General features: G+C 38.0%; 1 protein-coding gene across 2 annotated transcripts; it reads left to right on the top strand.

Moving 5' to 3' along the window:
- Positions 1–1,175: 1,175 nt before the first annotated feature.
- Positions 1,176–20,981, top strand: LOC101848933 (ras-related protein M-Ras). Of its 2 annotated transcripts, none has more exons than XM_005089696.3 (6): positions 1,176–1,264; positions 9,751–10,030; positions 12,756–12,909; positions 14,986–15,085; positions 16,788–16,867; positions 18,864–20,981. In XM_005089696.3, the coding sequence occupies exons 2-6, from the start codon at positions 9,814–9,816 to the stop codon at positions 18,928–18,930; spliced, it is 618 nt and encodes a 205-aa protein (XP_005089753.1). In that variant the 5' UTR covers positions 1,176–1,264; positions 9,751–9,813; the 3' UTR covers positions 18,931–20,981. The 2 variants fall into 2 exon arrangements, with proteins under 2 accessions (XP_005089753.1, XP_005089752.1); XM_005089695.3 differs by having other exon boundaries at positions 1,246–1,473.
- The last annotated feature ends 2,664 nt before the right edge of the window (positions 20,982–23,645 follow it).

Raw genomic sequence — 23,645 nt, 5'->3', positions numbered from 1 at the left:
GGCCTGAAGTGACCCTTGCAAAAAAGCAATATTTTGTCTCATGCTTCAAACTTATTATATATGTATAAAAAGAAAAAATGAGTTGGAACACCTACCACAAGGCACAAACTGCTCAGTTTGAATGTGGAGTTTTTGGCCCAAAAGTTCAAAAAGACGGAAGAGAGGATAGAAGATAGAAACCATGCGGATACAGTATCACTCCGGTATCCATATTTGTCATGTTGGCAATAAGACAAAGAATGGTTTGAGTTCTTGTTCGACTGCTTCAGAATTAACCCCCCCCCCTCTTTTTTTTACACCCTTGGCACACATGAAATGCTTACCATTGATACCAAATCTTTAGGCCTATCAATTCAATTAGAAAGACAGATGCTGCACAAAACAAACTTCTGTGAAATGGGAAAGCAAAAATAATAATTTTTAAATTCATGATTAGGACGAAGTTGGCTATCATGACCTTAGTTTTGCTTTGTTGAATGCATACTTTAATCACTTTTTAATTTCAAAATACATTTAGATGTATTTTTAGTTCATTCTAATTTAGAGTGGAAAGTGAAATGAAAAGAAGACATAGACACAATCTAAACCCAGAATCCTGGAACAAAGACGTTATGATTTGGTGGAATACCATTCTATTACTACCCCTTCCTCATAGTTTCAATTTCGGACGTACCCAAGGAGGTTACAGTAAGCTTCTTGGGACGTCAGAAGTGCCTTCCCTTCACGCAAGTTTGATTAAAAAAATTATGTGTGTGTGTGTGTGTGTGTGAGTGTGTGTGTGTGTGTGTGTGTGTGTTTGTATGCAATATGTGTGTGGGGTGGGGGTGGTGGGGGGGGGTTGGCGGGTGTGTGGAGGGGGGAAATGGCATAGAATTGAGAAAAAATTCACTACAATATTCTCTAAATTTTCACAGAAAAAAAGATGTATGAAAGAACAGGTAGTGGAGTAAGGAAAAAGGAGGGGTGGGTTTATTTTCATTTATTGAATTAGGATTGTAGCTTTCTTTCCTTGGTGTTTAATAAATATATGAAAAAATATATAGATAGATCTAGATAAATAAATAAAAATAAATAAAATATATATAAATTTAATTTATAAGGTTACACAATTTTTCGAAGTGAAAAATGGAACAGTTGGCAACCGGAAGCAGAGATAACTCTTATGAATGAAGAAGAGAGGAAGAGGAAGGTCAACAAACAAAACCACGAACCGTGTCTCTTGACTACAAGTCTACCCAAGAAAATGATTGGCGCTTTAATTTTGGTAACATTTCCCAGAGCTAATTTTGGAAACGTATCTATACTATAAAGTCCTTGGAACTCATTACAGCGCAATTTTGTGTTCGAGTGGGTCTAGATGTAGGTGGCATGCTTATTTCGGCCAGACGCCACTGAAACGGGGCTATTCCAGTGGTTTTTTTTGCTGACCGACTGAAGTCACAGGGCACAGGGCTGCACCCTCTTCGTTCTGTGGTAACACTTAATAATAGCACTCTAAAAGAACCAAAATCGAGACACTTTTTTGTTGTTTAGAAACTTCCAGTTCCTTTGTGACAAATAGATCTTGGGAAGGACTTCCGTAACGAGCGACCACCCCATCAAACACAATATAGAAGAGGCCTTAGACCTGACCCTAACCCTAACCCTAACCCTACTGGCCTACTCCTAACTCTAACCCTAACCCTAACCCTACCCTTACCCCTACTCCTACCCCTACCTCAAGCCCTCAATTCTGCTCTGTCTCATAGTGGTCGCTCGTTACGGAAGTCCTCCCAGATCTTGAATCTAGATAGGCTAGAATCTAGATCTAGCTAGATTTCTAGATTTGGAGAAGGCCACCGGGGTGAGAATAGCGCAGGCGAGTCTTTTGGCTATTCTCACCCCGTGTGCATTCACCGTTATCCTAGGCCAACCAGTGTAGCGTTCACCCTGAACCACAGAATTCTACACTGTGGTAACAGAATTGTAGAATTCTGTGCCGTGAACAAACGTTCCATTACTACTGTTCGCCTGAAAGTGTGCAATTTTGTCTGTGGGCAGTGGAGAAAGAGAGAGAGCGAGAGGAGTAGCGCGAAAACTTCCTGGCAAAACAAAATGGTGACCTGCGTAGTTCGGCTCGATTCGAAAAGTTAAATAGCCGTAGCATCTTTGTAGACGACCAAATTAATTTACTTTTGTGTTTTAACATCATTTTTTAACTTTGTTTTTATCAATTTGATCATACACACTGATAGACAGTATTCCGAAATGAGGAAAAACAGGTCTTGTTTCACACCAGGTGAGAATAGTGAATAGCCAATGCTGGCAAGTCTCACCCGAGGTGAGAGGTAGATTGTATTTTTATTCTCACCCTGGGTGAGGATAGCCACTTCCTTTGGAGAATGTCGTCATCAGATAAAACTAGATCTAGGCGGTAAATTTTTACTTTCACTCCCGCACACAGATGCACTGCCTCTGGGATCGAACTGCAGTAAGTACTCTTTGCTGCAAATCACACTTAAAGCCACTAAATCTGTCGCAAATCAATTATTTTCAAGAAAATTTCAATTCTAACTGTAAAATATCAAATTATGGGTTAAAACAGGCCCCCCTGTAACCCCCCCAGGTTTTCTTTTACTCCAGCGCGGCAGGCCCACCTAGAACCCCCCAATTGGTCCAAAGCAAGTCTGTCTCGATTAAGAACAGATCAAATATTTCAAAAACTATTAATTTGTGACGGAAATGAAGTTGATCGTGTTCAGGGCATTAATATTTAGTAGAAAATGGACAACTGGTAGCTACGCGTGAGACGGGAGGGAAAGTAAAAAAATACCAACTAGGCTACTAATACTATTAGAATCTATTATCTTGATCTGTCTTCCTCACCTCCCTTCATCCTTATTCCTTCTTCTAGAATACAGTCTTCAAGACTTTCCCCCTCCATTTCTTTCACTCCCGCCCACAGATGCACTGCTTCGGGGGTCAAAGTGCAGTACTGTTTGCTGCAGATCACACCTAAAGCCACTAAAACTGTCGCAAATCAATTATTTTCAAGAAAAGTTCAAATGTAACTAAAATATCAAATTATGGGTTAAAACAGGGGGGGGGGGAGGCAGATTTTCTTTTACCCCCACACACCCCCTGGAACCCCCCCGATTGGTTCAAAGCATGTCTATCTCGATTAGGAACAAATATTTCAAAAACTATCAATGTGCGATGGAATTGAAATTGATATTCGTGTTCAGCACATCAATATTTACTAGAAAATGGACAATGGTAGCTAAGTGTGAGATGGGAGGGAAAGTAAAAAAATACCGCCTACCTATTGACATAGATCTAGATCTAAATATCTAGATCTCTTTATAAATACCATAATATATGCCTATTTGTTTTAGCCCTTTTAGTGTGATATCAGATATGTTGCATGTACCATAAATTTTAGGCCTAAAGCATATAAGATCTGATAATAAGTCAATTCAAATGGTAAGTGTTTAACGGCTTTCAACTGCATAATGAGCGTGCGGGACACATTAATCATTTAAAACATTTTCAGTTGTTAGGAAATTTTGAATTCTGCTCAGGTGGCGGCCGAAGCCTACTATTATCGATTTGTGGACCATTAAGGGATCTTTAACACATTACACCCTAACTCACCCGCGACCGCCCGGGAATTCCCTTACGCACTCCACCCTGACTCGCCCAGAACCGCCCGCACTGACCTAGCGTCTTTAGAAACGAAGTCTCGCCTTGACGAGACTCTGGGGCGGAGATTTTGATTTGCATAGTTATTGCAAAAAATTTCTTCTTTCGTTTAATACCGAAACGAAATTTTTCGGGCCAGTAGTTTTAATATTAGAGCTGATCGAAGTGCGTCACTTTGAAGGTGTCTCGACTTGTTGAAAAGTGACACAAAGAGTTCGAAAAAGGAAATAATGATGGATTTGAGCAAAAACAAAAATGACAAATCAGATGATTCAGATTTTGATGAAAACGTAGCAAGAGTTTGGGGCAATTCAGATTGATCGGATGTTATGTAAATCTAGAATTTAGATCTAGGGCCTGATCGCGAAGCTGAGAGTGAGAGTGACGGGTTGGACACCGCGATTGAACTAAAGGTAGAACATTTCCAACAGTTTGTGCACACATATAGTTATTTCTCTGAAACTACATTCATTTTTCTTTTTAACTTTTATTTTTTCAGGATTTTTGGAATTTGTTTAGTATTTTTAAAATGTGTTTTTTAAACGCTTGTATTCACGGGAGGTGGGTTCCTTCCCCTTGCTTAGGATCTAACAATGGACTTCCCGCCCAGACCCTTAGGGTGTAATGTGTTAACATGGGCAACTTGCACACGGGACCTCCGAGATTTTTTGCCCTTGTCCAAGAACGCTAGGTGTAGATCTTTCCTACTACAGTAGTCTCCGCCTAAGATCCTGGTGCTCGGGAGCAAAGGAAATGCGGGATCTTAGGTGAACCGGGATCTTAACGCCTGGAGGGAACCCAACCCACCCAGGGAGTGATGTAAGTTTAGGGGGAGAGCTCAGGTGTGAGTGTGATGCGTGGGGGAAAACAAACGTGTTGGTCAGTTCACACATCGGTGTGACCCCGTCTGGGGCAAACATTGTATCGCTTCATAGAGTTTTACAACATGTATGTGATTACATTCACGATAGTTGCTGATCTTTGACGCAACGGACAGTTTATTGATCTTAACTTTTCACTCTTGATTGATTGACTGTGCCCGCCCGGGTTTTTGTTCCGCAAATTATGATCTGAAATGTGTGATTTTAGCCGAATGTAGACCTTCAGAGTGAATCAGGGCGGGATCTTAAGGGGTGACTTTTGTATAGTAAAAATGATGTTTTCTTAAAACAGCGGGATTTTACGCGAACCGGGATCGTAAGCGGTGGGATCTTAGGCGGAGACTACTGTATAAGGTCAGGGGTGTGGCTGAAAGACAGCAGTAAGAAGGAGCCGGGGAGTAGCAATAGAAAGGCTGCAGAAAGAGTCAGGAGCCCAGAGAAGGGAGCAAAGGAGGTGAAGGGGTGGGGGCAGAAAATGGGGGCGAAAGTAGAACATTTGTCAAGAGCAGGAAATGGGCTGAAAGGAGACAATTATTCGAATTCGGGACCTTTTGAATGAGAGGCGAACACCGTAACTTTTAGGCCATGAAAGCCCCCAAATGAACGTTTGAGTGATGAACAGGATGATGGAATTGGTAATGAATAGGTTGAAGTGGTCAATCCATGGTTCAGGGCGTGTTATGGTGAAGAACCAAGACATTCAAGACCTCCTGCATTTAATTTTACCTAAAATACTGAACATTTGTTGAACCACTTCGCTTATTGGGCATAATTTCCATTTGTGAAAGACTGACAAATCAGAAGACTTGTCCTTTTATTCTCCCATAGTTTTGATATAATAAGCAATGGAGTAGCATTCAACTTTCCTGTGTTTATTTAGCAGATGTAGACATTATAATTCGAGTGCAATTTGTTTAGTAGATGAAATAAACCCCAACTGATCAAAGAAATTAAGGTCCTTGTACATGTCACGGTAATAAGTTGAGTGGCACTTGAGTGTTCAGGCATGTTCACTTTGCTTGGTGTACTGAAAAAGGACTGGACGTCAAGTTGGCTCAAGTTCTTAAGCGAAGAAAGCAAAATTTCAGAGGGGAGAGAAAAAACTTTTTTTCTTTCGATAATTATACTCACATTATGTATTTTTGTTTTTTTCAATGCTTTAATTTGAATTTCAACAAAATATATCTACACACATGCAACTCATACCTCATTTTAAAAAGAAACTGCAATACATTTTTTTTCTCCAAAATTCTGGCATAGTAATTTTAAAAGCTGGCTGATGATGGAGTTTTTATTCTCTTTGATTTGACCATCTACTTTACTTTTATCCGCCGCTTATACCCTTTTGGGTGTCATGGGAAGAAAGAGACATCGCTCTACCACCAGCCAGAGAGCTTGGGTCAGGGGGATGCTGTGAGTTGTTAATGTTTCCCTGACTCCATCTGTCCAGGTCTTTCTCGGTTGCTCCCTAGCCTTGTTGCCATCAATTTTTTTTAAATGTTGGCACGTTGTGCTGGGTGGTGTGTTGGTAATCGCATGAGATGTCCAAACCATTTGATTTTGATTCTTTGGTGTTGGATGTGATGCATGACATCATTTGTGCCCACCATTTCTCTGATTGCTGTGTTTCTAATCTTGTCTTGCCTGGTCTTGTTTACTGTTTTTCTAAGGCATCGCATTTCACATGTTGTAAGTGGGTGGTTGGCGGGTGCTCTGGTGTGGTTTGCTTCTTCTTTCCTATCAAGCATCTATCATCCTTATCTCCCCTTCTTCTTTTTTATGTTTGTTACTCTCTTGTAACGCTTCTAATCTTCTGGCGCTCATATGACCTTATGCAGTTGCGAGCGCCGTAAAACCTCTACTAAAACTAAAACATGTTGTAATTCTTTGCTCTAATGTCTTGTTCAAGGTCCATGTTTGGCTTTGATAGGTGAGTGTTGGGATGAATATATGGTGCTGATCATTTTGAGTTTTGTTGTCATGGGGATGATAAGGATGTTTCAGTAGTGGAGTAAACTGGTTAATAACATTATTGGCGTTTTGTACTCGTGTTTCAATTTCTCTGTTCAGTTGCCCATCCTCTGAATATAATATACTTCCGAGGTACTTAAATTCTTGGATCTGTTTGAGACTATTGTTGTTGACGTGGATCCTGAGTGGTCCTGGCTTTTTGCTTACTTTCTTTGTCTCTGTTTTGTTGATGTTGATTTTCATGTCTTAGTTGTTACATTCTACGTTTAATCTGGTGGTGTTGTGTTGGAGACTTCGTTCATCTTTGTGTGCCAGGCTTTGGTCATCAGCGAAGAGTAATTCATTTAGGGCGTCTGGTTCTGTGTTGGCCTCATTTGTAATTCTATCCATATATATGATGAATAATAGTAGTGATAGGACACAACCTTGTCTTACTTCGGATGTTATCTCAAACCATTCTGTGAGTCCCTCCGACGTTCTTACGGTACTTATGCTGTTCTCGTAAATGGCACGGATGTTATCTAGAAATTGGCCTCTTACAGTGTAGTTTTCAAGTTCTTTCCACAGCCTGCTTCTGTTCACTCTGTCGAACGCTTTCTCCTGGTTGACAAATACTGTTTAGTTCCCTGTTGTGTTGTATTACCCTTTCGCACATTTGTCGTAGGGCAAATATTGCATCGGGGCATCCTCTTCCCTTTCTAAATCCCATTTGGGCCTCACTCAGACAGTGAAATTCCTCTATACATTCCACAGTCTCTCTTGTTGCCTTTCTTCTATTTGTTTTTTTTTTCCAATAAAATACATGTGTCCCTGCCGGTCAATGTCTGTCATATGAAGAAAATTTCAAAACTGAGTTAACATTATTTTCTAAAACTATCACCTTTTCCCTACAATTTAAAACAAGAATGAAGTAAATGTGACCATATTTGACGATAATACAGGACTTTCAATTGTTCGAGGTGAGGAAAACTGAGAAAATGGCCTCCAAAGTTGAGCAACATGTTTCCATAGCAATGGGGATCTTAGAATTGAGATAGAAACTTAAAATTTAGCAGTTATCTTAGCTATGCCACTACAAGGTAACATACAGAAGTAGAAAACTATTCATTCATTGAGAAAAAACTTATGGACAAAACAAAATTTTCCCGAGAATGGACTTCACATCAAATGCAAGAAAATATTAGCATTATGCTACGTACCAGATACAAAATTTTCAAGGGAGCTGTATGTCAAATTCATCTTTTTCATATGAAAGGCCTATGTCTTCTGAGAATTTTGTAACCATACTTTTACCTCTCAGTCAATGTTTAAGAGAATGGCAGCTGTTTCAATTTAACCTAATGATAATCAAATATTGCTGAAATCGTTAACTGTCTGCAACCCCATGTTTGACAGATAATAAAAGAGTATCAAGTGCACCAAACATCTCTACATTAACAGAGTACTATCATTATAACAAAGAAATGAAGCCTAATTTTTTTCAAGACTGAGATTATTACAAATCAGTATTTTATTGCTTGAAACACAATGCTTTTTCGTTATTTCAATAAAAACACAGAGCGTTGTCCCAGCCGGTGCCGCACCAGCCCTTGCTGCGAAGCAGTCGACTCAATACTGTAGTGTACTGAGTGCTCCCGGCAGTTTCACGGAAGGATTCATGCAAAATAATTCCAAGCCGATGACTTTATTCTAATAGAAAAAGAACTGTTCTTTCTATTGGTACCTTTTTTAGCTGGTCCTTCACACATTTCTTGTTAAAAATGATCTTTGAAAACTAAGACGCTTTTTTTCAAGGTTTTTCTATCAAAATGCCAAAGGCCAAAAATAATAATCACCGGAAACCATGCTTAAAGCTGTATAGTTCTCTGCCAATGAAAAGACGCTATTTAATCATCAATCTTTCTGCCAAGCATTCGAATGCATGGGTGTCAATTTTGAACCGGCTGACCTGGCATTCCAACCGCGAGGGGCTTCCCTTTCCTCGGCGATTCTCTAGCTCCAAATGCTCGGATATACAAACAACTTACACTATTGCAAGGAAGAAAATCTGAACTTTTTCAAAGTGTTCAGCATTTGATGTTTTACAGCAAAAGAGAAAAGAAACAGAGATCTGAATTACCCACATTTTTCCGAAACGACGCACTCGGAAAGCCGGGAGTGGGCTTACGTGCCGTGTTTGCACTACCTAATTATACGTTTGCAATAGCACCATAAACACAGGAGAGCACACACACACACACACACACACACACACACACACACACACACACACACACACACACACACACACACACACACACACACACACACACACACACACACACACACACACACATGCACACAAGCCTACAAACACACCAACACACAAACTCACGCATGCACATAGCCTCTTGTTAAGGAGTCCACTTTAAGAGATGTAGAGGAAGGTTAATTAATCTTTTAAAAGCACTAAAGCACAATAAAAAAACATTTTTAAGTCAATCCAAGTATAAAACTGAAAGATCAACAGACGATAACAACTAACAGGGCACGCCCGCACAGTCAGCTGTTTATGTAAACAAGCTTGAAGTGAGCCAGAAGTTACCGTTTTTACTCTGTCTTACCAATCAGAGTTGTTTACATTTCTGACCATTCATGCTCGAAGAGGGGTCAAAATCTAAAAATAGTTGCGAATGAAGAATGTTGAAGCAAAGATACTCCACTAGTGGAGAATCTTTAGTTGAAGCAAAGGTGGCCATGAGGTAATGGTTCTAAAAATTATCTCACAGCTACACTCTAGCAATGTCCAAATCCCTTTATCTCATCACCCAAGCTCTCACAAACCACACACGCCTCCAAAATAGATCAAAATAAAATATTTATAGTTGATTATAGTTGTTTATTTTTATCTTAAATGAAGCAGAAGACATCAAACTTTCAATAGATCCAAAAAACAAAAATTTCATTGAAAGTCACTTTTTTGTATTTCGAGCCTCGTAGCTGATAATATCACACTGCGTCTTAGGACTGATATTGAGCGGGGGAGACAGATATGTATAAGGTGATGGAAAGAAAGAAAAATAGAAAAATAAAAAATGTTATGTCAATATGCGTGGAAGTATCATGGCATACTTCTCTTTGTGCCAAAAGATTTATGAAGTAGCTTTCTTGAACAGATTTTTAGTGGAAAATTTTATTGGAGTCAGCAAGTAATATAATTTTTTTTTGTCTGTTTCAGAGAAGACCATGACATACGACCAGAAGAAACAATAAAAAAAAGGTGTAAAGACATGAACGATTGATGAGTGCACAAGAAAACCTCAATATGACCTCAAAATCAGGCCATCCCGACAATGCCAGGACATACAAGCTTGTTGTGGTTGGGGATGGAGGAGTTGGGAAGTCTGCCCTGACCATCCAATTTTTTCAAAAACTGTTTGTTGTGGACTATGATCCCACCATTGAAGATTCCTACTTGCAGTATACAGAAGTGGATAGTGAGTGGTGTATGCTGGATGGTAAGAACTTTTGGGATTTATTTGGCTCTTGATTTCATATAGTTTTATTCCTTGTAAGGCCATACAACTTCATAAAAAGTGAGGAATACAATGCATAAGTTGGAAGATAGCTTAGGCAGGTGATATTATGATGATGATGATGATGATGATGATTTTTATTATAATTATTAGTGTGAGCTGGAGAATGATTTTGCTTGCTACCTACGGGCAATGGCCTATTGGTATCTATGAAACGATTTGTTGTATCTTGGTTTACTATTGTGTTCCTTGTATATATTTAGTGAATTAATAATGTTGTACCTCGTATCTTTTAGAGCCTGATGAAAATTCCCAAAATATCTCATGGTTATGTTTGAACTGTACACACTTGACACATTAATATATTTTTGCCCATTTCCACCTGAGTTGCCTCCCTGAGCAGACACACCCAACTGGGCTGCCTTCAGTCACACATACAAATTTAGGTGCACACACTAAAAGTGCAATAATATAAAATATAACTTTCCCTCCAAACAGCCTAAAAATTAGTGGACAGTAAGTGTACGGATGTGCACGAATGGTAACTGTATAATAATAGTTTTTCTATTTGAACTTGGAAATGATGGACTGGAGCAAGTTTTAGAAAGACATTGAGGGAATCGGATTTTCTCGTGGTCGACTCGGGTGGCTGCCTGGATACGAGTATTTTCGCAGGCCGTTATCGATGAGTTTAATGTTTTTTTTCTAGAATGTAGAGGGATCTATTGACTGAATTTTTTTCTGAGTTGACTATTGTACGTGCTCACTTGTATTCTTGTATTTTCAAAGGACAAATGACAAAAACAAAAATTTGTTAAAAAGCAGCAAATTTCTGTAACATATATACTGTGTTGCAAAAGTTCTGTTACACCCACCTTAAAAGTACAATAACTCATTTACTATTCAACATAGTCAGGAGAAATGTGGTACCCGCGATATTTATTCATTTTCTGCCAACATGGCATGAAAAGAAATGACAAATGGCTTTCCTTATTCACACTGACCCATGCAGAATCCAAATCAAAGTTTGCTCAGTATGGCGTATGGCCTCTTCCAGCTTGAATTGCTGATACAAAACATCTGTTCGTTGACTGAATTAATGTCCCTATGGTTGTCTGAAGAATCCCCTGCCATTCCTTGTGCAGTGCAGCCTTCAGTTCCTGACGAGTTTATACGGAGTGCGGCCTGTTTATAATCCTCCAATCAAGGTAATCTTGCAGATGTTCTGATGGGTTAAGGCTTGTTGATCTTGCAGGCCAGTCCAGAACAGCGATTTGATGAGTTTGGAAGGAGATTCCACTGATCGTAGCCATTTGTGGTCGGGCGCTGTCTTGCTAGCACATTCCATCATCTATGCCATGTAGTACAGTCACCGTGACGAACAATTTCGTCACAATACCATCGTCGTTTGAGGTTGCTTTGAAAAGTAACCAAATGTATATGATAAAGAGCAGAGATTCAACGCCAAACCATCACATTTCAGCTACCGATTCGGGCCTCTTGGTGGATGTTTAATCTGTGAAATCTCCATCCTCTTCTTTTAAACACTTTTTCTCTTCCATCAATGCAACGAATTAAAAACCTTATTTTTTTTTTGCTGAAAAGAACACTTTTCCAACGTCTTTAGTTTTATCGCCAATGTTGATATGCCAAAATTTGTCGATTTCTTCGATGAAACAAGGTAAGAATGGCTTCATACAAAGGGAGATAATCACGTAATCCACAATCTTATAAATATGTCTAATAATGGTGTTTTAAGACAGTCTGAAGTGCTGGCAGTCTCTGCTCTTAGTAAGAACGGGTTTTGAACATGGGTGTTGACAATAACCTAATTCTGATGTTGAGTTGTCACCCTTAGTTGACCACGTCTTGGCTTGTATACGACAGTTCTAGTGGTGTTAAAACGTTTGTTCAAGCTTTATATGGTTCTTCTGCACACATTTACATGACTTGCAACAGCAGATAGTGCAATTAAAGAATTTATCATACACACAGCCCCTTTATTTTCTGAATTTAATTTGTTAGTTTTTTAATTTTGAAAACAGTCAAAAAACTACTCAATCGTTAAAAAGTACAGAATTTTATAGTGTGTAAGGAGTGCTTACACATTGTCTACTTGATTCAAAGCAAATGGTGTGTGTGGGAAGCGTTCGTTTTAACGCAGACCGAGAGAAATCAATACCAACACTTTTCCCACATACTACTTCTGGTTCTTGATTTCTTTCGTCTGCTCTTGCACAAGGAGTCTTATAAGTCACACAAGTCATACTTTCAATTTTTGCTGCAATTCTAATGCTGTACCGAAAATTGTCGTGATATAATGGGCGTGACATAATTTTTTACAACTCTGTATATATTATATTTTGGGGTAAATAGCATGCTTTGGAGACTGAACATCCACAGGAAAAATGTTGTAAAATTAGCATTATATTAATTGAGTATGAAATGTTTCATCCTGAGTCTGTTCTTTATTAATGTGTGCTTCATCTTTTCTTATACAAGATAGACTAATGAGCCCCTCTATTTGTAATGAAATGCTTTCCATGTTTTACGAAAGACTGAATTTTGTAGCTAAACTAAAACTAAAGTTTGGAGAAAAAAAATTGTCCTTTTACTTGTGGGAACAATGAACTTTAGTCTTACATTTTGTGGTGCTTCATTGGTTGATTTGTAATTTAGCTTGTTTTCTCATTTTTCTTTCTAATAGTGCTGGACACAGCCGGACAAGAAGAGTTCAGTGCGATGAGGGAACAATATATGAGGAAGGGTGATGGTTTCCTGTTGGTGTATTCTGTTACGGATCCACAGAGCTTTGAAAACATTGCCAATTTTCACACACAAATTTTACGGGTTAAGGACAGGTGAGAAAGGTTGTCTTTACTTCCTCAAGTGACAGAGCTCTTGCTATTTTCAATTTCACCATTAATGTATTGATTTTTTCTTTGGTTTGTTGTGATGATGCTGTTATGTTTATTCTCATACAGCTTACACTGTGTTTCCTTACCTTGTGGAAGGCCTCATGCTACTGTGGAATTTGGGAAAAGTCTTTTGACATTTTCTGTACCGTACTCTCTACTTAAAACATGTATAGAACCTACCAACAACCGTACCAACTCCGTTATGCCCGGGAAAAACTTTAATCAATTTTGGTGAAGACTGGGGGAACCTGAGAAAGGTATTTGGACACATGACTCTGTGTACATAACCTCTCTTTTTTCTAAACAAAGTGTGTTCCACTTCTATCCAGTTCTGTAAGCAATGCCAATCGGCTGCGAAATTTTGGTCGCCGTTTGTGAGTATAGTATTGGATCAGAACGAAGATGACTAACTTTCTCGAACTCGTTTGGCTCTATTTTTGGACTAATGTGAACGAAACTTGGCAACCAATCAGAAAATAGGGCAAACTAATTATATGTGGACACTGAAGTTTGTACACATAAATTAACCTATATTTTTGGTGTCCGAAACACTTTGATATCGGGTATTCCGCAAACTATGAGGAGCTTGAAGTTCAACGTCAAGAAAGTAAGAGATCTATCTTTCCTGTATAGTGTCCTCAAATTTGAACATTCAGTGTCAAGTAGTTTATTAGAATTTATCATAAATGTACCACTACCCCCCTGTCCTAAACGGCTTCGCATGAAGATGAGCCATTTTCCCCTCACCCCCTCGGCAAATGTCTGTGACCTACAAATCCCCGCATGAATATTCCAAGCCCGTTCATTGGTCACTTGAAATACGGCAATGGCGGGCGCGTGGATCCGGTTGTTTTTCTCTCTGTTCCCTTGTAACATCACACTTGGGGTATTCCAAGGCGAGCTTATCTCGCCTCAGGGTGTTCGCGTCTCAACGGGGAAAAAAGATTTTAAATTATACGGCATGTTAGATTGAATTGAATTATATTTTATGGTTGGCATGGTCTAAAGTTATTAAAGAAAGCTTTGCCACTACTTTGTCACAATGCCAACATATTTTATAGATCCCATGTTGTGATACGATGCTCTAAATAAAATGTTCTCATCCCGTCACCCCCTTTTCTCAAAATCATAGTATAGACACCAAAATTTTAATTATAACAAAATAACTACAAAATGGTTGGTAAATCTGACTTCAAAAATGATTTCTCCACCCAAAAACACATCGACTGGCGAAGCTTCTTTCTAAGACTTACTACTCACTGAGATATTGAAGATTTTTTTTACAGAGTCTGCTGTTACGTGGTCCACTTTTTTAAGTTTTTTCCTATATGTGGGAGATCCATATTTTGCCGACCTTTACAACCTCATAACTTTTTAATTTATGAAATGATTCTTTGAATTCAAAAAGCATAATTCTAAGAATTGGAAACTCTTTTGTAGGTACCAAATAAAAAAGGGCTAAAGCGAAAAATCAGTTTTTTTCTGGCATTGGTACTTCTGTTTGCTTGTTAAATGAATTTAGATAGTCGAGGACGGAAGTGGAAAAACTATTGAACTGAATAGTTTATGGCCATAACACAAATGATTCTATAAAACATTGGCTGAAAACTTTTAGTGTTTCATGGGTAAGAATGAAAAAAGATTTTGCTTTTATTTAATAATAATGGGGGTAAAACTAGATAACGGACATGGTCCTACAAGCTCAGTTAATAGAGTAGTAAATGGTGTAAAGTGGAATATGTCAGTTTTTACTTTGGTATCTTAGATACTGAAGCTGGTTTGATGGATTTGTTTGTTTTCTCCTGTTTTTTTTAACTTGAATTATCAAATTGCGCTCCTTATGAAATATTGGGGGGTTGATGATGCGGTTAGTATCTCCATCTAAGTTGTAACAGCATGATAGTGAATTTGATTTCCCATAATGCGATGCTAATCGCTTTATAAGCTCAGATACAACTTTTTAAAAAAATCGTTGAAATGGAATTAGAGGTTCAGATTATCCCAATGTGTCATCTTCAGGGATACTTTCCCCATGATTATGGCAGCCAACAAAGTGGATCTGATTCATCAGAGGGAAGTGTCAGAAGAGCAAGGTTTAACCCTAGCGGGGCAGCTCAAAGTAAGTTGTTGAATACTTTAAAGCAAACTCATATCTAGTCTTGGTCTTTGAAGAATACTTCAAGTATCTTAAACTGGTTTGTGTTTGTGGCAGTCACTCTGAAAAATTGTTATTTGCACTTTGTAGTCCTTTCAGTTGTCTTTCCTGCTCTCTTTTCTACTGTGACAATCAATGGCTAAAGAAAAAGATAATGTTGAGTAGTTCCCTTTATCTTTATCTTTGTAAACTTATAACAGGGAAATGAAGTTCTTGTGAGACTTTAAAGGTGGTAGAGATGGGGGCCTGTTACAGTTTTCATATTGCTATGTTCTCTCTCACTCTAGATAGTAACAGGATGCACTTTTTTCCCTTCTGAGGGTTTTACGCTGCCCCCCCCCCCTCTCCCCACCCCTAGGGAGTACTGTGCAGACTAAATGCTTGAAACATGACTTATGCAATTAAAAAAAATGAAACTGACTTCGTAAATAAATGGACCCTGTGAATCTGTTAGTATATTTATTATGTTTTGTTTTAGTTTCTTCTGAGAGATAAGGTTGTTTTTTTTTATGAGGCATTTTTTATTTCAATGTTATCAAAAGAATTGTTATGATAACTGAAATAGTTTCTATTATAGCTGCTCTTTTATACACCTATATTTACTCATCTTCAGCTTTCAAACTTAAAATTCAAGTATTAGCCACTTTCTTTTCATCTTGTCACCCTGAGACTGAAAAACCTTTGCATCTGAGCTGCTAGATTTATCACACTGAGGGAGGGAAAGAGAGAGAGAAAGAGAGAGAGAGAGATTGTCCCAGCTAATGTTGCACAGAAGGGTGAAGGTAGCTCTCACGGGTTTGTGGAGTTAAAACTCAACTCACCTGCAAATCTCTTACATTATAATCGATTTTAAGTATGATGCAAATCCGTTTCCTATCGTGAAGATACTTTAAGGGGAGACGTACAACTCCCGGAAAATTTTTCTAAACGAATGACTTTTATTCACTTTCATGTAATTGTGCAAGAAGTTCATAGGTAAATAGGATGTACTAGGGGTGAATTTGTTGAATTTTTCTGAAAAATGGGTCTCTGTGGCGGCCATCTTGGATTTTCAAACCAGTTTCTTAGTGCAGAAAAATTTCATAGTAAATATTGAATTATCAGCCTGAAATTTGGCACACAAGTACAAACCTATATGAACTGGGGATCCATGTGAGGATTTTGACCTGTCTTTAGAACTAAAAAAGTGAGCCCAAAGTCATTGGACCCCCTAGAGTCAGTTGACAAAATTTTGGGGTTCATATTACAAAAAAAGTTTGAATATTTCCACAAGTTACCAATATTTCCCAATTCCCCTACATACATCCCCGGAATAGATCTTAAAGCACCTGTACGCCAAATTTCAAGCTTCTAGCTTCAGTAGTTTTTGAAAACTCCTTGCACCCAGGAGGTCACATTTTTAAAAAGGATTTTTAGAGCAATTTGCACTTTTCATAGGTCATTTAGGGTTTTTTCAACAGTTTCTTCATTATGACCCGATAGACCAGATGTCAAAGGATGTTTTTCTGTAACAAAGAAAAGTGGGATAGTTTGAACAATTTTATTGATATTGTCTGGGATCGCCGACCCGTGTCTTCCCTTAAAGTTTAAGCAAACTGTCATTTTTTCAGTTGTTATGCTTTGAATCTGAAGTGTAATTTGTGTGCTTTTTCCTTTACTTATGCAGGTCCCATATATTGAGACAAGTGCCAAAGACCCACCTTTGAATGTGGACCTCGCTTTCCATGAAGTTGTCAGAGTCATACGGTAAGAGAAAGCTGTTCATTCTGTTGCAAATGGGTTTTTTAAAACTTATTGTCAGTGCTTTGATAGAACCTCGCTAATTCGAATTTTTGCGAAAGTCCTTTTTTTTTGCACTTACAGATTCCGTATGTCTTGCGGCAAAATGTATGTAAATATTAAATCCAGATTCAAACTACAAATTCTGGAAAAGACACTGTAAATTTTGTGTGAACCTCAATACCCAACACAATGACATAAGTGATCTGTTGAATCTATCTAAGGCGTGAAAGTGAGGTTGCAATGGCAACACTAGTTGAGCGACTCTGGTCAGTGAACCTGGCTATCTTCTCTCACATGGTCACTTACTCTGTGGATTCTGCTTGATGTGCTGAGGGACAAGTACATTTTTAGCCTCGCAAAATGTATAACAGACCACCAGCTGGCCATCTGAACAACAAACACACACACACACACACACACACACACACACACACACACACACACACACACACACACACACACACACACACACACACATACACACACACACACACACACACGCACACTAGGATCATACTTTGTAGTTTGTTTTGAGAAATGAAAACAATTATTAAGGACAAGTATTGGTCTATTCAGATTGTCAGTTTTATGTGCCACCTTTGCCGTTGTAATTGAATGCTAAGCACACCTCCATAATATTTTCGTCATTTTAATGTGATTTCAATAATTGCAACCAGAGCTTAAATTCTACTCCTTGACTGCAATAAATATCTTTAGTAGAGCAAAATTTAGTACAAAAAGAACATATTATTCTGTAAGATTAAACAAAGTGTTTGTTTACATGCAGTAAAAAATTTGTTATTAGTGGCTAAAATCTGAGAAAAAGCTGTGGATGTGCATAACACAGATGATCCAGACTTACTTATTGTCATTTTGCTGTGTTATCGGAGTGATTTTTCTCTGTTCATCCATATAAAACTCAAAATGTTTACCTGAACATTAATAAAAACTAGATTATGTACAGTGGAACTCTGATTCAACGAGCTCGGATTCAACGAGATGAGATAGATTCCCCGTTTTTTTTCTTCTTTAAAATCAATAAAGATAGCCTGGATTCAACGAGCACTTAAATTAGCGAGCTCGGATTCAACGAGGTCGCTTCCAGGGTGAACAGCTCCTGCAGATGTGGCTTCGCTAATTTTTCTCCCAGAACGAACTTTATCTATTCCCGGATTCCCGGAAACCATCCATTGCACTTGCATCGCGAACCATTATTCACTTAGCCGATTGCAAACGACCAATCAGCGGCCTTTTTACATACCAACACATGCATTGTTGGCACGCGCATGTGTCTACTCTGGCGTGTGTCGGGGTCGGATGGGCGGCCTGCATGCATGTCAGGGGGGTGGGGGCAATAGCGGTCCCGGCGTTGAACGTTGCAGATACAAACGCGTCGGTCTTTTTTCCCCCTCAGCAACTGATCATTATTACAATGATAAGCTAGTCTTGACGTAGATCTACATAATGAATTGTGCATTGGTCTATGGATCAAAAGTTGTTGTAAGCTAGGCTCTACACAGCAACACAACTTTTTGGTAAACAATTAAGATGACACAGGCGTGCATTTGAACGAATCGGTCATTTTTTTTTACACAGCTCATAATGTGCAGGCATTTCAGGCACTACTTGTAACTTCTCTTTGCACATTACTTGCTCAGTGCCTGTAATTATCTACATAAAACCTCATGTTTGCTATAACGAACACTCGGATTCAACGAGATTTTAGGTCTGGCCCGGCGACCTCGTTGAATCCGAGTTCCACTGTAGAGGCAAAAACAGTAAAGTAAAATGAACAATGATTGGGCTTGAGAAAAAAGAGGACCCAATAACAACCCAGTGTGAAACTGATACCTGAAAGTGATGAGATTAAAGTGAGCAAAAGAGAAAGACGCTACCGAAGGATAAGTAATTTTGCGTTGTTTTGTTAATATGTTTTTCTTTCATCAACATTGTTTTTCAGACGGCAACCCTCGCCAAAGAAAAAGAAGGCCAGAGGAGGTGGAGGATGGCGTTGTACAGTCTTGTAAATATTGGCTCAAATTTAATGTGATTTCAGACTCAGCTCTCAGCACAGATTGTCACTAAGCAAATTTACAAATTAATTGGTTATGCTTGTTGGAATTGAGCAAGTCTTGAAATGTAATTAGACTTTGTTCCCTGTGGTTGAAATGTCATGTACCACCTTGAGTCACAGGGACACATAAAACAGATTTTACACGCTGTTGTGTTGCCAATAGCCTGGAGAATCCCTTCTTTGCAGACCAGGAAGTTCGCCTTATACAGTATCTTTAGATATTCATTCTAACAAAAAAATTCCTGGACCTCATGCCAGCATCGTTAACCTGGTCATAAGCTATAAAAGTATGATTCACAATTAAGTTGTATGTCAGATAAAATGTTATGTGCCTATGTATAGTTCATTGATGATTTTGATAAACTTCATGTTCGTTCTTTTAAATCTCAAGCAGAGCAGTTAATGCTATTTACCACATTCCATGTGACTTTTAGCTTGTTTCACTTTTATAATTCTATTGAATCTTGTTTGGTATTGAAATTATTTCATGTCAAAGTGTTTTCTGCTCAGATGTAATATATATATACTTCAATTGTTCTTTCTTTACAAGACATTCTTTTGTATAACAGAGCCCCCCTCCGCCTCTCTCTCTCTCTCTCTCCAACCACCACGGCCACCCACCTCTACATACCTTTTCAATCTTGATTCCAGAGTAGACTTCAAAAACAGATGCTTTTTGTACACAAGTATAAAACTGTACCTACTCACTATTCCCAACATTTAGCCTCGCTTAAGTGTTTTCTTTTTCAATGTAGAAGTATTTCCATCTGTTGCTTTTAGATTTAGCAAGATTGTTGCTTGATAAGGTATCTGTGGATTCATAGTATGTGTTTGTACATAAATACATACAGGGAAAGTTTTATAATGTTGCTATCAAACATCAGGAATTGATATGAGATTGGCCGCTTTTTTTGTCATTGATATGTCCAACATTTTTTGTGCCTGCCACAAACTGCATGTTTTCTCCAAAGAATAATGAATTGTTGTTCTTAGTGAAAGATTGCAGCACAGAGACTTTTGTTTGACAAAGTATCTGTTATGTCTTTTGTGAGTGCCCTCCTGCAATTTGACTTTCTCTTCTTCAAGTGTTATCCCTGAACTGGGTGCAAATGTTAGTGTACACAACATTTTTCGCATCCTCTTTTTTTGAAGTCGACGTTGAAAGTGACTTACTTGGTTTCGGCAAGTAGAAACAACATTGTGATAATTTTTTTCCTCCTTGGGTTGGATCACAGTGATTGTTTGATGATTGAGGTTTGCTTTCTATTTTGACAGTAAATGCTTTTGAAAGCAACTATTCAGTGATAGAGGCTTACTGTCTTTTATCTTCTTTTTTAAACTATTTGTATCACTTTAAACTGTTGTCAAATTTATGTGTAACATTGTAAGATGATAATGTTGTTGTGATAAGCTTTTGTGTTTTTCATGATATTGCTTATTTATTATTGGTGTTTTGTTCTCTATACTCTGTGCGCGTCAAACATTTTCAGGTGCAAGTTCTTGTACTGATACTTAGACTATGTCACAAAATATGAATGGTCAATAGTACTTTTGGGTTTTAAAAGGCCTTAATGCATTTAACTGAAGGACGGTTATTGAAATTTTTACAGTTCTATTTCATATATGGGACCATGGCACAAATCATTCATGACTTACTTTATATGTTGAATGTTCTATAGTCCAAACCCTGTCACTGCACAACTGTGTGTCTGTGCGTGTACATCTGCATGTATATGTATGTTCATGTGTGTGGGTGTGCATGCTTGCATGCACTCATGTTTGTATGTAATTGTGTGCATGACCTGTTCTTCAGCTCCATGGAAGTTTTGAAGAGGAGGACATTCTCGTAAAATGAAAAGTTGGTTAGTTTGTTTTGCTCTTGTGTAGCTCATTTTCTGTACATGCTTTAAATAAACTAAGACAATTTGGTAGGTTGTGATAGAAGAAAATCATGTGACTGGGCTTCACATGTCAGAAAGGTATTTCTAAATCTACTTTACCACATACACAAGTATACATATACTTTTTTCCCAAAGTTTCCAAATTTAACTCCTGTCACACCAAGTTATGCAAACCATTTTATAATCCTTTTATGTTGGATGCATAATACGTTTGATTTGCCTGTAAGACATGGTTTTATTTTTTCTAAAAAGGTTATTTTTCTGTTTCTATATGGGTTTGGTTTGCTGGCTCTGACCTTCTATGATTTTCAGAAAATTTCTTTTTGTTTTCAAATGAGTCAAACTCACATGTGCCATCTTTCCAGCGACGACTTGTTTTGTATGCCCTTGTGATGTGTTTAAAGGGTGATGATGCACCAAACTTGCTGTGCCATGTGGTGAGATGTCTGATGATTTGTGATACTGAAGAAACCCTGTGTCAACCCTGTGATGTTCTGTGACTGATTTGCTACCACACTGGTCATGACGCACTGGCTCTGTTGTGATGTTTTCATGTTTTTTTTGTCAGTTTCATCATAATGTTTATGACGGTTAGATATTGTTTTACAATGGTATAAAAAGAGTGACTCTTAAAACCCAATGAGTTTCCTGATTCCCTGTAAGGACTTCTCTGTTGACATCCACCCCTTTGCGACCTTATGCAGTTGCGAGTGCCGTAAAACCTCTACTAAAACAAACCCAATGAGTTTGGCTGGAATGTGCACTGGTTGGCCCTTACTCCCTGAGGAACAAACATGTTTAACAGTATACTTTGTCATGAAATTTTATGTTTTGTTAAGCATAAGAAATTTTACTTCTCCTTAAACTCATTTGATATACCTTTCAGAAAATGGGGTGGGTGAAAGCTCCTTTACCGGACCAGTTGGAGATACACTCAGGTCTTTTGACAGGCTGAGAAGCCGCACAAAAATAGAGGTTCACTATCCACTCTATTCTGTGCTCCAAATTGGGATGAAGTTATTTTTATAGAGAAATTTTGTCAGTGTATTTAGCACCCAAACCCATGTTGGTGACATGTGTTTTCAAGGCTGTTTTTGTAAATAATTTTTTTTTACACAATCTTTCTCGCTATTACTTTATCTTGGAAGCAAGGATTTATGGTATAGTTTTCAATGGGCCATCAAGAATTCAAACAATTTACACTGACAAAAATGGGATTTACATTTTCAGGTCTCCAAAAAGTTGGGTTTTTCCCAGTAATCAGTGGAATAGATGTGGGAATCTCATTGCATCAGTGCTGGCAGTTGACCTGCTTCTTTATGTTGACGTTCAGTTACTTAGAGCTTTATCGAGCTGGCAACAGTTTAGAAAAGTGGCGAAATGATTCTGCTGTCCCCAGTCTATCTTTCAAGAAAAGAACGGATTAGAATAGAACAACAACAATAATAGATTAAAAGGCACTGGGAAAAGTGCTAAGGCACAAAGAATGTTTGGTGCTTTTAAAGTGAATATGATTTTCTGGATCAGTAATATGCGCTCAAAGGAAGTACTTGGTAAACATTAAGATAGATGTTTAGGAGATAACTAAATAAAGTGTTGACTAATTTTTCCTAGATTTAAAACAGATCCACTTGATTTCAAACTTTACATAAAGGCACGCTTTTGATCCTTTTCAATTACTGTGTTTTTAGGCAGTTGCATTGTAAAGAATATAGTTCTATTTAAGTCTTTTTTCTTTTGATTGTCGTTGGTACAAAGAGAAACCAAAAAAGGTTATGAATTTCTTTTATGTGGCTGTGTCTGGCAAGACTTTTCTTTCCTTTGCCTCTCAACAGGGAATTCTTTTCTTTCACTTTTTCACACCAATATTTGATGTATCTCGTTGTCTGCTTTTGTCCTCCTCTATGCAATGCATAATATGTCTCTATTTGTTTCCCTCTCTGGAAGAAGATTCATTGCTTTGAGAAATTGTTCCTAAGTGAAGGGAAACGCGTGAGTGCTGAAGAAATATTTACTGATGTCTGACTGTTTTCCTGTTGCTATCATTCATTCAAAGCTTTTGAGAATATTCTAATGCACCTGCAAATGTTTTATTAGGTTTCTGAAAACTGAGTAGAGATGCCTTTTTCTTTGAAAGTAAAACCATAGGAGGGACAAGACGGACCTAAATAACACTGGCCACAAAATATTAAACAGAAGGCAGATGCAGAAAATTGTGGCAACTTGTCCTAAACTGCATTCCCTTAAAATGACCAACCAGAACAAGATTTTCTGACCTGCATGTATGTGCTCCAACGTTGTGAGCTCAGAGATAATTCCTTTCTCACCAAGCACAATAGCCAATGTCAATAAAGTGTTGAACTTAGAGCTGACAGGTCCGAGAGCAATACATCAATTCTCTTTCATAGGTGTTGTGATTCTTTGACCATGAAAGTTTATACATGACCTTCAGGGCTGTTTCCTCCATTTTATACCTCATAATCGATCAAATCAAAAGTGATTAAAGATTTGTCAATTTTGATGTAGTTTACAAATATTCATTATTTATGATCATGAAATATTTGTTGCAGCACTCTTTGTTTAGTTTTGCTGAATTGCAACATTAATTTCAATGTGGAGATATGACTCATATAAGTGAATAATTGAAAAAGATTTGGAAAAGCTTTGGACCTAAGTTTGCTACATTTCTGTCTTATGCTTATTGATTATGGGCAGCAATGCTTAAAATTTTTTCAGTTTTTATAACTATAATCATAGATTCCAATTT

The sequence above is a fragment of the Aplysia californica genome, unplaced genomic scaffold (assembly GCF_000002075.1).
Source record: "Aplysia californica isolate F4 #8 unplaced genomic scaffold, AplCal3.0 scaffold00008, whole genome shotgun sequence".
NCBI lineage: Eukaryota > Metazoa > Mollusca > Gastropoda > Aplysiida > Aplysiidae > Aplysia > Aplysia californica.
The sequence above is the reverse complement of the archived record's forward strand: the minus strand, read 5'-3'. Positions and strand labels throughout refer to the sequence as shown.

What these genes read in the sequence shown, in the direction of transcription:
- LOC101848933 (XM_005089696.3), top strand. Translation starts at nt 9,814, where the DNA reads ATGAGTGCACAAGAAAACCTCAATATGACCTCAAAATCAGGCCATCCC. An exon ending in TGAGTGGTGTATGCTGGATG is followed by an intron (nt 10,031 to 12,755) that starts GTAAGAACTTTT and finishes TCTTTCTAATAG; the next exon opens with TGCTGGACACAGCCGGACAA. An exon ending in ATTTTACGGGTTAAGGACAG is followed by an intron (nt 12,910 to 14,985) that starts GTGAGAAAGGTT and finishes TGTCATCTTCAG; the next exon opens with GGATACTTTCCCCATGATTA.